General features: G+C 51.6%; 1 protein-coding gene and 1 long non-coding RNA gene across 7 annotated transcripts in view; one reads left to right on the top strand and one right to left on the bottom strand.

Moving 5' to 3' along the window:
• The window catches only part of TET2 (tet methylcytosine dioxygenase 2), a 76260-nt gene extending 68822 nt beyond the window's left edge, over window positions 1-7438 (bottom strand). Inside the window, exon 1 of the mRNA XM_064510546.1 lies at window positions 7284-7438. Coding sequence (XP_064366616.1) covers window positions 7284-7313 — 30 coding nt within the window. The 5' untranslated portion in view covers window positions 7314-7438. The remainder of the gene's footprint in view (window positions 1-7283) is intronic.
• Window positions 7439-7493: 55 nt separating this feature from the next.
• The window catches only part of LOC112988766 (uncharacterized), a 50879-nt gene continuing 43172 nt past the window's right edge, over window positions 7494-15200 (top strand). For 2 of the 6 annotated variants that reach the window (XR_010388904.1, XR_010388907.1), the window contains exons 1-3: window positions 7494-7682; window positions 8306-8614; window positions 11635-11789. This is a non-coding gene — a long non-coding RNA (uncharacterized LOC112988766). The remainder of the gene's footprint in view (window positions 7683-8305; window positions 8615-11634; window positions 11790-15200) is intronic. The other 4 variants (XR_010388908.1, XR_010388906.1, XR_010388905.1 and 1 more) reach the window with 4 other exon arrangements.

The raw sequence follows: 15200 nt of genomic DNA, 5'->3' as shown, positions 1-15200 counted from the left end.
ATGAAAGGACACCAAAGCCAGGGTAAAACTCTAATGCCAGCATCAGGCCCAGGTTTAACATACACCCTTTGATCTCTCTAACAGCACTGAAAATGATGAGAGCAGGAACACACAGCCAGCGCAAACTCAGAAATGCCTTTCTCACATATTCTCTCTTCCATACTCTTTATTCTTAATTGCCTTCCTCTGCTACCCTGCTGCTGCAAGACTAATGGGGAGTGTGGATCAAAAAAGTCAGAAAAGAAAAGGAAAGAAGGTGAAGAACTCAGTGAAAGAGAGGCAGGTTCTGGATGTGACACAGACGGTGGTGTCTAGCAAATGAGAGGACAGATCAGAAAGAGCTCACAGGAGTGTAATAGCAAAAGATGATCATTGTAATCAACATGAACGCAAAATGGAAGCAACCGATGTGAACACACAAATAATAACAAAAGTAATGTGTGTAATGTGGTACGTGCATTGGCCTTCCTACTCTGTTGTAATGATGGTGAATATCATGACTCATCTGGACAAAATCAGCATATACAAAAGACAAGTGTCCCAACTGCTTCCTGTCTATATGGAAAAAACAGCTCTCTGGATTCATTTTTCAAAGCAAGCGGTATGGTTTGCACACCATCCTGAGTGTTTGCTGCAGAACTGTATGAGAAAGTCTAAAAACGTGCACAGGGCTGGAAATCACGTTTCCGGATGAGGAGCAGAACCTCGAGAAAGGTCCCACAGTGCACGCGGTGTAGGCTCAAAGCATCTCTGCAGATCACAACCTGTTTGGCAGCTTTGGCTGGGTCCACGGAGGAGAGCATGACATACACTGTCAGTTGGAATGCTTCTGAACAATAAATAGATGTATTTTCATCTGTGCTTCCTGAAATGCTCTTGGCAAGACAATCCAATAATTACCGCCACTTTTTTTTTTAAAAGCAGATTTTGTGGCATTATTTTTTCAGTTAAGTAAACGCAGAAATCTCCAAAGAGCTTCTTATGGCTAATGGAGATCTAAAACTTGCCTTGCAGTGGTATTAGCTTTCGTAATAGCAACGCCTCTCTGTGTCAACATGTCTCATTAAGTAATAAAGACTTTCAGCTATTTGATTTTACTTATAAAGTTAGTAGGATTCATGATTTCTTCTCTGTTCTTTAAAGAGGGAATTGTTCTAGTATTCAAACAGGCAGTGACTCATTCCTAATTAAGCAAAAAAATACGTAACAGTTTACGGTGGGATTCTTGTATTGCAAAGAGCTGTTTTGTCGTGAAAGCTTTTGGGGATTGAATTTCTTATGAATTTTCAAAAGGGGTGGGGAGGGGGAAAAAAAAAAAAATCACTTGAAACCTTTGCAACAATTCCCTTAACCCTGTCTCAGATTTAGCGTCAGCCTATTCCAAGCAAACGTGTCGACACCATCCAGACTGCGTTCAAACAGGGGAAAAAACAGAAGCATTTGACAAAGGAACCAATGATCTAGAATGTAATACAGATGCAGAAAGTGCAGCCAAAACCCAAACTACAATATGTTTTTCTAAACTCTGCCGATCCTGACATTCTCAATTTCTTTTTCCCAGTGAGGACCAGGGACATTCCTAGAACTCGGTCCTCGCGGGCTGCGTCAGGACAGCTGCTGAGGATGCTGGGACGCTGTTTGTAAACACTCAACCACGTGCGTGCAACCGCATGGAGAGTCATCGTCCTGACCTAAACATCTACCCGCTTGGTAAGCTGTGGTATTATTGCAATGGAGCCAAATCCTTTTCCAACATGATTTGACTTAAAGCAGCTCATGCCAGGACATTTGGAAGACAAAGCTCAGACTGTTTATGCATTATTAGAATGAAGATTAAGCAAAAAAGTTGTTTAAAGTTTAGTCATTGAAATGTAAATTTAAGGATAGTGCAGCTCACGTGGAGTTAAGAATGCAGAAGTCATTATCTTCTTTCTATGTCTGTGAAAAATTCAATTTAAACCTGCAAGTTCCTTCTCACCCATACATACACCTGTTGAAGGCAATATTCACATTCTGCAAACCCACGTGGAATAAGTTTGAGGTTAGCAGTTATGTTTTTGAACATGTGAAGGTATTTCACGTTGTTTAAGTTACATGATGTTAATTGGAGAATTCCAAGGCTACTGAGCTGTACCCGTAGAAAACACTTCCAAGGGGTGCTTTTTGGTTGTCTAGTTATTCTTGGTTACCGTAGCTATCAACCGCTTGCCCGCTCATTTCTTTGCTACCATATGCAAAAGGAACACAAACACTTTTTCCAAACACAACATGCAACATGCTTTTCATAAAAATCAATTTCCCTTTTCTTTCCTCTTATAGAGGTTCTTCTCATGACTAAAAATGGTGCTCTCCTCCAAGACTAGAAAGGCTCTTTCACAGCGTGAACTCGATAGTTAAGCTCGGAAAGTTTTTTCAGTAAATGGAGGAGCAGGACAGTACCATATAAGCCTGTGGAAGCACTAACTTGCACCTCCTCACAGGAGTTTTATTCCTTGTTTCACCATTCAAACATATCTCTGCAGAAACATACCTTGTATATACAAGGTACATTGGGAAACTGTCTTAAAAGAAATGCCGCATTTGGTTAGGATTAAGGTGCTGAATTTTCTTTTCTGACTGAACTTGAGTCTAGGACAAGCCTGTTCCTCTGCCACAATAGAAATGCTGCATTTATTTTTACAAGAGAAAAACAACACACTAAGAATTAGGTCAAAGTGAAGCCCCAATCCTGCAAACCTTTATTTGTAAGAATAATCCCACTGGGGTTCTCTCCATGCGGAGGCACCTTGAAATAGTAGCTGTCCATACTTTGCTACACAGTAACAACACTCCAAAGGTGCAATCCACACCTCCACAGAAAGCTTTATTTTTAAAGGAGAACCTGAATTTTGTTCAGGTTGCTGAGATGATTCAGCCTTCTGGAAGGTGTTTGACAGAGATAAACAAACCTCCTTTGAAAAGGTAAACAGCAAGTATAGTGACACCCAAATCTTGAAGGTTTTTAAATATCAAAGTTTTTTTTTTTTTTAAAGCATAGCAAGTTTGTTTAAATTGTTCCCAGATTTCAAATCCTGTATTATGAACAACTACTATGGCTCTCTTTATGATCCCCTTACAAGGCAGAGCATTTTTTTCTTCATTTCAAGAGCTGTGCAAGATACATGGATGAAATTATTTAGTTATTCCTCCTATTTCTGAGGCCTTGGTTTTCTCTACCTTCCTTCTGTTACCCCCCTCCTACGTAATGCGAGGCACATTCCCAGTATTTTAATCCAAACAACCTTTCTGGGTCACTCAGTCATCAGCTGTCCTTGGGATTAGTCCAGCTGATGTTGGAAGTTTACAGTTTTATTCCTTAACCCTCCCTCTCTATACAGGCTGAGTAATTCCTTGGGAAATCTTTTTTCTTTCTTCTTCTTTTTTTAGTTTTTACCCCAAGGGAAGGCAGAAGTGACTTCTTTTAAATGGGTGACTGAGAAGATGATTACTCATGGTACTTTCCATTCTAACATTTTATTACCTAGGATATTGGGACAAGCTATGCAAATTGAACATGCAACCAGTGATGATCTGAAAACACTGCAGCCTGAACTATGGCAACTTGTTACTAGTTACTTGTTTGGTGTTTAAAAGGATATTTTTTTTCCTGCAGAATATCATTAAATGAGTAGGAAGATGTTCACTGCTATATGGAGCATGGGATCAGAATAATGCTAGAAGTATGATTGATTCACATAATTCCCTTTCTGGCTTCCAGCCATGATGCAGTCATATGCTTTATCTCTGTTCAGAGTACAGCCTCTCTCTCTCTTTCCCCCCCCCCCTTTTAAATGAATCATAGTACATCCCACTCCATTTCAGAACCAGCACATTGCCTTTCAAAATGATGTCACAACACTTACTGCTGCTGGCTGACTGCCTTAATAGCAATCAGAGAGCTGGACTAAATAAATACTGTATATTATTTGGCAAAATCATTTGTGGTTGTGTTCTCCAGCACAGTTTCCAAGATAACCACCAACTCTACTTGAAACTTGGCAACTTTGTTCTACCACTTTCAGGCTCCAGTTGTGAAGCTGGCTTACAGATGCTGCTACCATGCTTCAAACTACTGTGTGGCAGTCAAATGAGAGAGGTAAAAGGGTTACTGTGATAAGCCAAATTTGACAGCTCATCCGAAGTTCCACCTTGAAAAACGGGCAATTTAAGAAGACCTTATTTGACCTTATTTGGTCAGGGAGGTGACCCTCCCTGTAGAGGGAAGGGGGGGAGGGGGAAAGAGACTACTCAGGGCAAAACAGAGCAACCGATTTACAGTGACTGCTTAGGTACACCACGAGAAAGCCACTTCGCTGCCACTTATATGGAAACAATTTAGAAAAAAAAAATAAAGTGAAGCACTCCTTGTAATCCCCAACAGTGCTGGTAACATCAGTTCAACCCGAACTTCATGTTTTGCCACACCTGAGCTGTAGATTTGTTCTAAAACATGGTTATAGGTTTTTTTAGGGCCATTTGTCTCTGACTATTATTTAAAGGAACTGTATGGGAGACAGAGTCCCAGAAACATCTGAAACACTTGGAGTAAGAGAGGATGGATGGTCCCTTCCACCTCTGGCAGCTGAAATCCCAGTTCTGGCAGTGATTATCAAGTCTCCTGATTCTGCACGCAGAAACCAAAACATTTACAACCTCCCATTCCTGTTACCCGATGTGGCACTGGTGCCAACAAGAGACCTTGGAAGTCTGTCCGTCATAATAACTCCTCAGCAGGCACACGTTTCTTGTTCTTTAAACAATGTTGACATGCTGAAGTCTAGGACCATGCGCACATCAAAACAATACCAGTTTCCCTGGCTAAGGGCCAGGAACCAACACAATGCCAAAGTCCTAGTTAAAAAACCTTACTATGAACAGTGATAGTTTGGCAAATTTGTGAGCTCAAGTGTCTCCTTCTCAATCTTTTCTTCTTTTGAATATTTGTTAATTATTAGTTCTGAAGTGGTCGATACAGAACTAGTTTCTGAGGTCCCTGGAATTGTTCATGAAGTTGATGCCCCCACTTCCCAAAACAAAACAGCCATTTCCCCGGAAGATGATTTTTGTGTTCTTCATTGCATGTGAACGGCGGTCTAATCCCACCACCTAACCTTCGCACACTGTTATTTTTGAGTCTTTGCCCTCCCTTTCTTTTCTCCCCTTCACCCTAGTTGCTGGATTTAAATGTTTTATGACTTCACTGGCAGGGTCCACACTACACTTTCTGTGACACTGAGAAAGAGAGACAAAGTATTGCCCAACAGTGATTTATTTACACTGGTTCCAAATTGTTGTTTTTCTGCAGGAAAAAAAAATCCAAGATGTGTACATTCTTTCAAAGTGTGAACAACAGCAGATCTGGTAGACTGTAAGTTTTTGCCTTGCTCGATTTACCAATACTTTCAGGACACAATGGACTTAAATAGAATGGAAAGAATGTAATTTGGGAGCAGGATAAGAAATACACAGAACTGTCTCAACACAGATGTAGCAGAACAGTATCAACATTTTACCCCTATACCCAAGTCTTTTGAATATGAGATATTTAGCAACTGAGAACTGAAGGAAGCTTTGAAGGACAGTAGCAACCAGTGGCATGTGTCTGAGAGAGAAAGAGCTGAAAGAAGCAGCATTTCTGCATGAGGGTCTACTAAAAACTGTTACATGTCCATCTTTAGTCATGGGCCTTTAGCAAAGCAATACACAAATGGCAAACTATATATAAAGAGCATAGTCTTACCTTTGTTTGGAGGGGCAAAAGAGGAAAGAAGAAAAAAAATCCAAGAATGACAGCACTTTTGGAAAACATAACGATAGTTGAAGGGTAAGCAGACCTAAGGACTCACCAAACAAAAGTGCTCATCTTCCGAGGCTATCGATAAAGGAGCTAAGACATTCATCCCACACCAGTTAAGCAAATTTGTCTAACTCCACAGAGATAAGAGAAAGAATGATTTATAATCCATGGGCAGCCTGCCCTGCCGAGGGCATCTCTTAAAAGCACAATACATGTACCACGGTGTTGTTTTCTCCACCTTTTAATCAGTCAGATCAGCCTCTGACTCGAGTTTATACGTGACTCTTGCCCATTAACATCTCTCTGTTGAGTATCGTCTACCAACACGCCTCGTTTCGCACTTTACAACCTCCAGAGAAAGTGTCATAGCGGAATACACATGCAGATACACAAGCGAATATACATGTTACCACATTCACCCCCTGCTGCAGTAAGTCAACCTGCTATTAACATGCAAATAGAATGGCCTCATTAGCCGACAAACAACACCCACTGACCTGCTTTCACTAGGGACAATGTCTCCTCACGCCTGAAACTACTGAATTTCACGTTAAAAAAAAAAGACCGAAAAAAAAAAAAAAAAAAAACCAAAAAACAAAGCAGAGCGGTGCCGAACCGCTCCTCGGAGCCGCCGTTCGCCGGCGCCGATCGCTGCTCAGAGCCTACACATTTGCATGCTGCTCATCATGGAAAACAGACCTTGTGATGCGAGCTCTGGTTGCAACATTTCGAGGGGAGCACGCTAGACCACATCACTTCTCCCTCCACCTCACGCGCTGGAAAGGAAAAATCACGCGGCGGCGGCGGGAGGGTCCGCGGAGCCTCCGAGCCCCACACGGCGGCCAGGGCCCCCCTCCGGCCGCGGGAGCCCCCGCGGAAAGCGGCCGGGGGCGCCGCGCCGAGGCGGCGGCTGCCTGTCACCCGCAAGCCCCAGGGCGATAGTTTTTTTTGGGGGGGACGAGGTTTCCCCCTTCCCCGCAGCCACATCGTGCCGCCGGCGTGTAATGCCCAAGGGGGGGGAAGAGGAAAAAAAAAAGAAGAAGAAAAAGGCCTTGCAGCGACCCCCGCCCCCGCAGCACAGGCAGGCGGCTGCGCGCTTCTCCATCGCCCCCCGGCCCGGGTTTAGCGCTCCCCACCCCCCCGGCCCGGCCCGGCCCGGCCCCCCGCGGCCGCCTCGCCCCTTCCCCCGCCGGCAGCGCCCGCCTTTGTGTCCGCCGGCCCCGGGCAGCGGCACAAAGCCGGCGGCGGGGCCGAGCGGGGCCGGTTGGCGGGGGGCGGTTGGGGGGGGGAGCGCCCCCCGCGCCGCCTCTGTCAGTCAGCCATGTTGGGGCGCCGCGGCGCGGCCCCCGCCGGGGGGTGCGGGGTGCGTGCGAGCGGGGGCGGGGGGGGCTGGGGGGCGCGGGGGGGCGGCGGGGAGGGGAGGGGGCGCGGGGGGGCGCGCTCTGACCTCTGCCGCGTCCCTCAGCCGGGCCGACATCCAGCACGCACCGCCGGGCGCCGCGCTCCCCAATCCTACAGGGCCGCCATCTTGCTTCCTTCTGCTCCTTGACGAAAGCGGCCGGGCCCCCGCATCAGTATGCACGCGCCGCCGTGACGTCGCCGCCCGCCCCGCCCCGCCCCGCCCCTCCCGCGCGCGCCCCCCCCACGCGCGCAGCGCACCCCCTCCCGCCCCCCACCCCACCCCGGCCGTGCGCGCGTGCGGGGGGCGCTGCGGGGCTGCTCCGGCCTCCCTCCCCCCCTCCCTCCCCCCCCCCAAATTTTTCCTCCGTTCCTGCTTTCGCCTCCCCGCCCCGCACCGTTTCTGCGCCCTCGGCGGAGTTGCGCGCAGGCGCCCGCAGGTGGGCAGGTATGCAGGGCGGCCCGGGGTGCAGGGGGGCACCCGGGGGTGCAGCGCAGCCGGAGGTGCAGGGGGACCCCCGGGGGCACACGGGGACCCCCAGGGGTGCGGGACCCCCAGGGGTACATGGGGTCACCCAGGGGTGCAGGGGGTCACCCAGGGGTGCAGGGTGCACAGGGGTGCAGGACCCCCAGGGGCACACGGGGACCCCCAGGGCTGTGGGACCCCCAGGGGCACATGGGGATCCCCAGGGGTACATGGGGTCACCCAGGGGTGCAGGGTGCACAGGGGTGCAGGACCCCCGGGGGCACACGGGGGCCCCCAGGGCTGCGGGACCCCCAGGGGTACATGGGGTCACCCAGGGGTGCAGGGGGCACGGGGGCACCTGGGGACACCCGGGGCTGCAGGACCCCAAGTGGTGCCGGCCCCCCAGGGGCGCAGGACCCCCAGGGGCACACAGAGACCCCCAGGGGTGCAGGGGGCACGGGGGCACCTGAGGACACCCGGGGGTGCAGGCCCCCAGGGGTGCAGGGGGGCGCTGGGTGCACGGGGTCCCGGGGGCCCCGTCGGGGCGCGGGACGCCGGGAAGCCCCGTTTTCCCACGGCCGCCGCTGCCCGTGGCATCTCCGCAGGCCGCGGGGGAGCGCGAGGCGGCCACTCCCCGCGAAGCAGCGGTTGCGACTTCTCGCTTGGCCTCTTCCCCTCGGCTTGGCCGGGCCGCCTGGGACGCGAGCGGCGCCGATGAATAACGCGCTGGCAACTGGAGAAGAAAAACCAGCAGCCGGATCTCCCCTGGTTTCCTCCGCAGGACGTCCCGCGCTCGCGGGCGCCTCGGCCCACGGGCTGGAGCCGCGGCTCTGGGGATCGCTCGGAGCGGAGCCGGCTGGGCGTCCGGCGACACACACACTGGCTTTCGCCCGTCGGTGCAGTCGCGGCGCGCGGTACGTGACCCGCGTCGCTCTCGCCGGGGGCCGCGCTGAGTCTAACGCTCCCACGCGCGCGCTTCCTTGCTCTCCGCGGGAGAAACCGCCTCGCAGCGCGTCCCCACGGCGCACGCGAGAGCCGCCTCGAGGCTGCTCCGGCCGGGCGGCCAGCGGCAGGAGGTGCCCCGCGCGCGGGGGTGGAGGTGCGTGCTGGTGTCTCTCCCACTTCACAGGTTGCTCTCTGAGTTTTCTTTTCGTTTTAATTCCTGTGAAACGTTTCGGAAGCGCTCCAGCAATACGGGGGCTCCCTTGCCGCTTGCCGCGGTCCGTCTGCACTGCAGACAGTCTCACTCCTGTAAATGCGCCAGGCGGTGTTGCAGCCCCGTCCGAAGTTTGCTCTCCCCAGCCCGCGGAAACGCAAGCCACGGTCTCCCTAGACCAAGGTCTTGGTCTTTGCTTCCCTCAGATGGTGGCTTCTTCCGAGTGGAAGTGACTTCGGCGGCGTTTTCGCGCGCTTTAAACCTGTGCAAATAAGCTCGGAAGAAGTCTCGCGGTCTCCTCCTGGAGAGCCGTTTGCAAAAGACGAGTCAAGGTCTGTCTTGGCTTTGCCATGGTTTTATGTGCGTGCGTGCTTTCACAGCGCTGCTTTGGTTTCCAGCAGGCTTTAGTCGGTATTTCAAGCTGTTGCAAGTCAGCGCCTTCATTGACGCCTAGTGTTGCTTTTTTCCCTCTCGTGGGGCAGGTGCGCTTGCTGTGGCAGAGAGGGAGCGCGCGACCTCCCGGCTGGTGCAAACCGCTGTCGCTCTGCCAAGCCCAGGGCCGCTAAGCCGCTCGTCCCCGCGCGCGGGAAAGCGACTGCCGGTCTGCCTGACCGGGGCTTTGAAAGGAAAGGGGAAAAAATACCCCACACGTGCAAGCAGGGGTTTTTATACCGAGTCGGGAGTCTTTTCTGACTGTGGGTGAGCAAGAGACAACTCATGCCTATCTGCCTTGCGAGCACCAGTGTAGGGGACACGTGCATTTTTGAAATGCTTCCTGTCATAGGTGCCGCTGCCTTCCCTCGTCTGTCTGGCTTTCTGTCCTCCTTTTCCTTGCCTTATTATTATTATTTTTTTAACTTCACTGCCCTGATCAACAGGCTTGATGAAACCGGGAGGAGCCCTGCTGAAGCAGCAGCGCCTGCGTCCCTCCGAGGGCGTAAGCCAAATTTGCGGCAGTCCCCACCACTCAGCTCGGCCGTGCTCAGCGAGCTTGACCCACGAGCCCCCTGACTGACCTGCTGCCCCGCGTTTGGGCAGACCGCAGGATCTCCTGGCTTCCCCATCAGCCGCTTTTTCTCGCACGTGCCTCCCTCAAATGCAGCTCGCTTTGCCGTGCACTTTTCCTGGTATCGCCTAGCGGCCGAATGAGAGCGAGCCGTGGATCTCGTTTCTCTCCTGGAATAGCTCTGTTGACCTCAGGGTGTTTATTGCGTGAGAAAGTTTGACCTGTTTTGTCTTGCCATTTTTTTCTGGGGGGAGAGAAAGGAAAAAAAGGAGCAAAAGGATCCCTCATAGTACCTCCACTTGAAATCCTAAACCTCGGCACAGGGCTGGCCCACCCGCTCGTAGCCTCCCAAGGCTGCGGAGTTGCAGGGCAAGTCGAGCGCGGCGGGAACCGCACAGGCCTTGAGAAAGCTGGCTTAAAAAGAGGGAAAAGGAAAAGAAACCCCCCTCTCCCCCGCCATGTCAGATTTTTGCACCTTGAACGTAACGTTGCACGCCCAAAGTTGCACATGTTTTCCAAGCCAGGCGTCTGCTGGGAAGGACATGCGACTTTATGGGGTCTGGAAATGCGTCCAAATACATTTTTGTGTTTCCAAAACATATGTTTTGGAGCTGTTTCTAGGTCTGTCCAGGCTCGCCTTTTTCCTTCTCCGTCGCTCTTTGCATCTGTAAGTAGTGAAAGGGGGAAAAAATGGCTATTTCAACTGATTAAACGCACAGAGTTGAGCATCCTACAGCTCCCCCCCCCGATTACATGTCTCTTCGGCCGTAATTGTGGGGGACAGCTTTTTCCCCTTTGGAGGTACAACGTCCAGTTACCTGCAGGGAACAGGATAATCTGTTTTCATCTGACTTTCTGAGCAGAGGATTAACAGCAATAAAGTCCAGAGGCCTAATCTTCACACGGTCTGACTTCAGGAAAGACTTTGCGGGGGGCAATTGCAGGTTACATCCGGAGCCGTGTTTCTCATTTGCCCAAATTACACTGTAGTTAAGCGCGAGGTTGGAACGTCTGATGGATTAAAAATGTCAGTTAAAAGCAGCCTGTCATCTGGCACGGCAATGACAATATTTGCATGTGCGGCGAAGGGTGTCGGGACGGCCGGGAGGCACCGGGGTGCCAGCCGCAGCCCGAGTGTCCTCGTGGCTCCAGGGCCGCCCGAGCAGACCTGACCGCCCCTGAGCGAAGGCACGCGATGCATTTGGGCCCCTCAGACCCGTCTGCGAAACGTTCGGGAAGACACATGGGGCAAATACGCTTTTTCACGCTTTGCGCCACGCTGCAGAATAAGAGGATTTATGTTAACTGCATGCTTTGTGTAGTGTGCTGGGCCAAAATCAACGCTGGCTTAAAATTTCTGTGCAAAAACAAGTTCAAAGCCGTAATTAAATTGTTTGTACTGAGCCTGCGACTCTTCATATTGTTTTAATCATGTTTTCTTTCCTCTATGATAAAGCATAAACAGCTAGGTGAGGTCAGGGGAAACAAATCTGCTAGATAGCCTGTTTCACCCCCGCAGGTGCCCCCCGGGAGCCCAGAAGACTGGCAAACTCACCAAGAGAGGTCTACAAACAGCTGTAATGTCCTTCCAGCTGTGCATGTGTATATCTCTGCCTTCCACCAAGGGACACTAGTTTTTCATAAGGCCATGTCCAAATTGCAGTGGCGTCTACCAGAAGACCTGTAGGGAGGAGGTGTTACAGTACCAGCAGGAAAGGCGATGGGACCGGTTCAGTGAACCATCGTTTACGTTGGTTTTTTGCTTTCCGCAGGGCTCTCCGAGGTACCGAGGCACCTGTTTGACCAGGCACTGAAGATCCCCCACCCCATGGGAGCCTCAAGGCTGCAGTGCCGGCGCGAAGGGGTGGCAGCCGTCGCAGCAGAGCAGCGCGCTCGTGGCCCGGCCGGAGGAGCCGCTGGTTTTGAGGTGACCCGGGGCTGGGACACGACGGGAGGTTGCTTTATTTTTTTCCTGGATTCAGTAAAGGTTGCTATGTGTCACGTCGTGGCGTTCCTTCCCTGGACAGGAGGGCGATTTTCCAGGACTGTGCAGAGGAGATAGCGAAGAGGAAATGCAGGGGAAGCTCGGTCTCCTTGCGGTGGGTCAGTGTGGAGTTTGGGGGAAAAGGTGCTGAAAGGCCGGTGTCCCGACTTGGACAAAATCGAAATTGCGGTGCGTCGTCCGTGGAGTGCGGTGGTTCCCGTGGTGGGACACGTGTGCTTCTGGTGATGGAGAAGAACAGCAGACGGTTGGACTTTTCAGTTCCGTGCTTTTATTTCTCTGCACCGAGTGAGCTTTGTGTAAGCCCAGGTTATACGACAGGCAAGCGCGGAGTTGTAGCTATGGTTGTATAGGGCTTTATGTGGTCCTGTAGCATTTACGTGAGGCTGACTCTGACGGCGACTGTAGCCTACCGATAAGTTGAGGGTTTATGACTGGAAAACTGGAGCTGCCGGAGACTGGGGCTACCTCTCCTCAGCACCACGAGCCCTCCCGCGTCAGGGTCTGTAAGCACCAGCCTGCCAATCTCACCACCTCTCTGGCTTCTGGGACGTTTTGTAGTCGTAGCCATGGATTCTGCGATTCCTAGAGGAATTAAAAGCTGGCAACAACCCCTGAACTACGAGTGTTTTACTGAGGTGTGAGTGGCTGAGGAGCCAGGTGGCCTGAGCAGAAGCAACCTACGCCTGTACCTAACCTGAAGCGTGCCTCCTTCACGACGGCTGTGTGGGCAGCTCTTACTGCATGTGCTGGTGAGGCCCCGAGGTCCCCTGTGCGGCCTTTGATTTTCCAGGCCTTACCTGGTCTGCACAGGTAGCGACAGTGCAGCATCCCGTGCGTATTAGCTCTTGGTAGCTGCAGAAACAGGTCCTGTGAGAAACAGGTGGAGATGCACGAGCGGAGCAAGGGAAATTCCAGTGGGGGTATTTGCCCTTTGGTTTTGAATACATTCATCAGTAACGCTTATGCTGAATGCAAGCTCTGGCCAACGTAATATTGCTCCTAGGGCCTTCCTTCTCCCCTTCTTTACCAGTAACTGTCGTAATTAGAAAGGCGTTTTATTTTCGGGGGTCATTCTGTCCTGTCTCTGAATTTGACTTTTGGTCAATTACAAATTAAAGGAAAACCGTGAAGGACTAAATTCCTAAAGGCGCTTTTTCTTGAGAGATGCTCTTCATGTTTTCTCTTTGCAAGGTGACTCAGGCCTCCTCGGGAAGCAGGAGCGGAAGATGAAAGTGTGACTGAGCACTTATCTCATGCAACCACATTTTCAAATGAGGTATCTCAGGATAGGCTCCCTGTGTCTCTAGCTAGGCACCAGTGAAAGGTGGCTTTATTTCAGGTAAGCTTAGCACCCACTGCCGTCACTAATGACAAGCCTAGAGAATCAGTACGGGTCACTTTTGTATGGATATATATTCCAATATGTACATATGGAAATGCGTAACTTTAGATTTCAAGGAGTTTGGTCATTTGATACAGCTCACCTCACAAGGAGGAGGGAGAAGATCTTGCTGTTTGCTTTGAAAAGCCGGTGCGATTTGCCACTTTTCGTAGCACCACCTGTGATTTCCTGGCAGTTTCTGATCTTCTCAGCTCCTGCGAGCGTCTCGCGAAGGGAGAAGTGCGCGGGAAGAAGCAGCAGAGCGATGAGACGGCTAAAACGGGTGGCACACGGAGAGCCGGCCCCGGCACAGCAGACGCCGGCGTTTGGCAAGCTGTGCGCCTGCGCGGGGGTTTCGAGGAGCGTGCGGGGAGGTCTCCTGGGTTTGCCTGCTTGGTCGCCGTCTCTGTGGTTCGGAGACTTGCAGCCCCCCGGCAGGCGTGATGGGGTCGCGTTTGTCCCTGACCTTAATGCAGGCACGATTATATCGAGTCGCGTTCTGCGTAAAGCAGTTTTGCCCCGTAAGTAAAAGCTACGGGCAAAGCTAAACGCTTTGCAGCATGAATGCAGGCAGCTGAATGGTGCTTTAAAGCGACGTGAATGCGCGTAAACTAGCTATCTCCTTAGCGTGGGCTCGCTAATCTAGGGACAGCGTATCGGGAAGATGAGTGTTATAGCTGCCCGTGTCGCTTTTGATTTCCTCCGCTGGCAAAGCGGTTGGTCTGGGGTCCTCGCTGAGCTGTCACTTGCTGGGGTTTTCTTCTGGCACACCTACTGCTGTTGTAGGCAGGGAATCGGCGTGACACGGCCGTCCTCGTCGTTTGCAGCTTCGGGGAAGAGCTATTTCTTTAGGCTTTTTCTTTTTTCCTTTTTCTTAAAAAAGCTGTAGAAAAGCTCTCTCGAAAGCCACATGCGTAGAAAAGACTAGTCACCACATTATGGTGGCCCGTTCTCCGGTAACGGCGGCGTGTGCCTGGCGTCGTGGGGAGCTCTGCCGAAATCCCGTGGGTGAGGGTGCTGGGACGTGCACCGCTGGGTAGCCCCGCTGCGTCTCCCGTTGTGGCCGCCAGACCCAGGTCAGGAATTAGAGGTTATCTGGGACGCCGCTCTCCAATAAGAGACTGAACCAAAATCCCTGTCACGCAGGCACCGAGAGGTGGTGTCTTTGTCCGAAGTTGGGACGTGCTTTCTCCGTTCCTTTGGGCTCTCGCAGAAAATTCGGACGTCACCTGTGTGTGATCGGTGGGAGGCAACGGAGCGGAGAATTTGCTCTGCGGTGCTGCGAACTCCTTTGTAAGTCAGACTCCGTATTTCGAAGGTGATCCCACCTGGCACACGTACCTTAAATAGGGAGAAAATGTAGGTAACCGCGGGGACATGTCATCCCCTCCAGCACGGCTTATTTGAAGCTGGTGCAGCTCGTTCCTCATGACACCCTCGGAGGGATCTGAAGAAGGACGTTTCTCGCTTCCAGCAGCACCGTCCTAAGGGCGTTACTCCCCGGGGGTGTCCCTACCAAAAGCACAAGCCCCCAAAACATCTTTGATCTGTGAGAGCATCGCTGCCTGTAAAAGATAGCGTGTGAACACACGTAAGGCATGCGCACGTGTGGGTACCACAAATGACATGTACGTGTGGATGGCATATGACTATATGAATAGATTTTTTTTTTTTAATATGAATTTGAGGGTTTTGTGGTGCTGGGAGAGTCCGGGTTTGCTGTACGTCCTGAGGTGTCCTGGAAACCTGGGGCAGAGGGGGCCTCTCTCAAGGGCCCGATACCACCGCCGTAAGTCGGGCCTGATCCCGCTGAAGCCGACCAGCGCTCGTCAGGAGCTCCCTGGAGGCAAGGTCTCCACCTTTCGTTTCTCCTGTGCTCTAGCAGGCGTTTTCCAGCCCCACTCGTAGCCTCCCCATGCGATGCTACCTCCTGTCCCGTCCCCTCTTCCAGC

This window comes from Dromaius novaehollandiae, chromosome 4, assembly GCF_036370855.1.
Source record: "Dromaius novaehollandiae isolate bDroNov1 chromosome 4, bDroNov1.hap1, whole genome shotgun sequence".
NCBI lineage: Eukaryota > Metazoa > Chordata > Aves > Casuariiformes > Dromaiidae > Dromaius > Dromaius novaehollandiae.
Note: the sequence above shows the minus strand (reverse complement) of the source record. Positions and strands in the feature narration are given on the sequence as shown.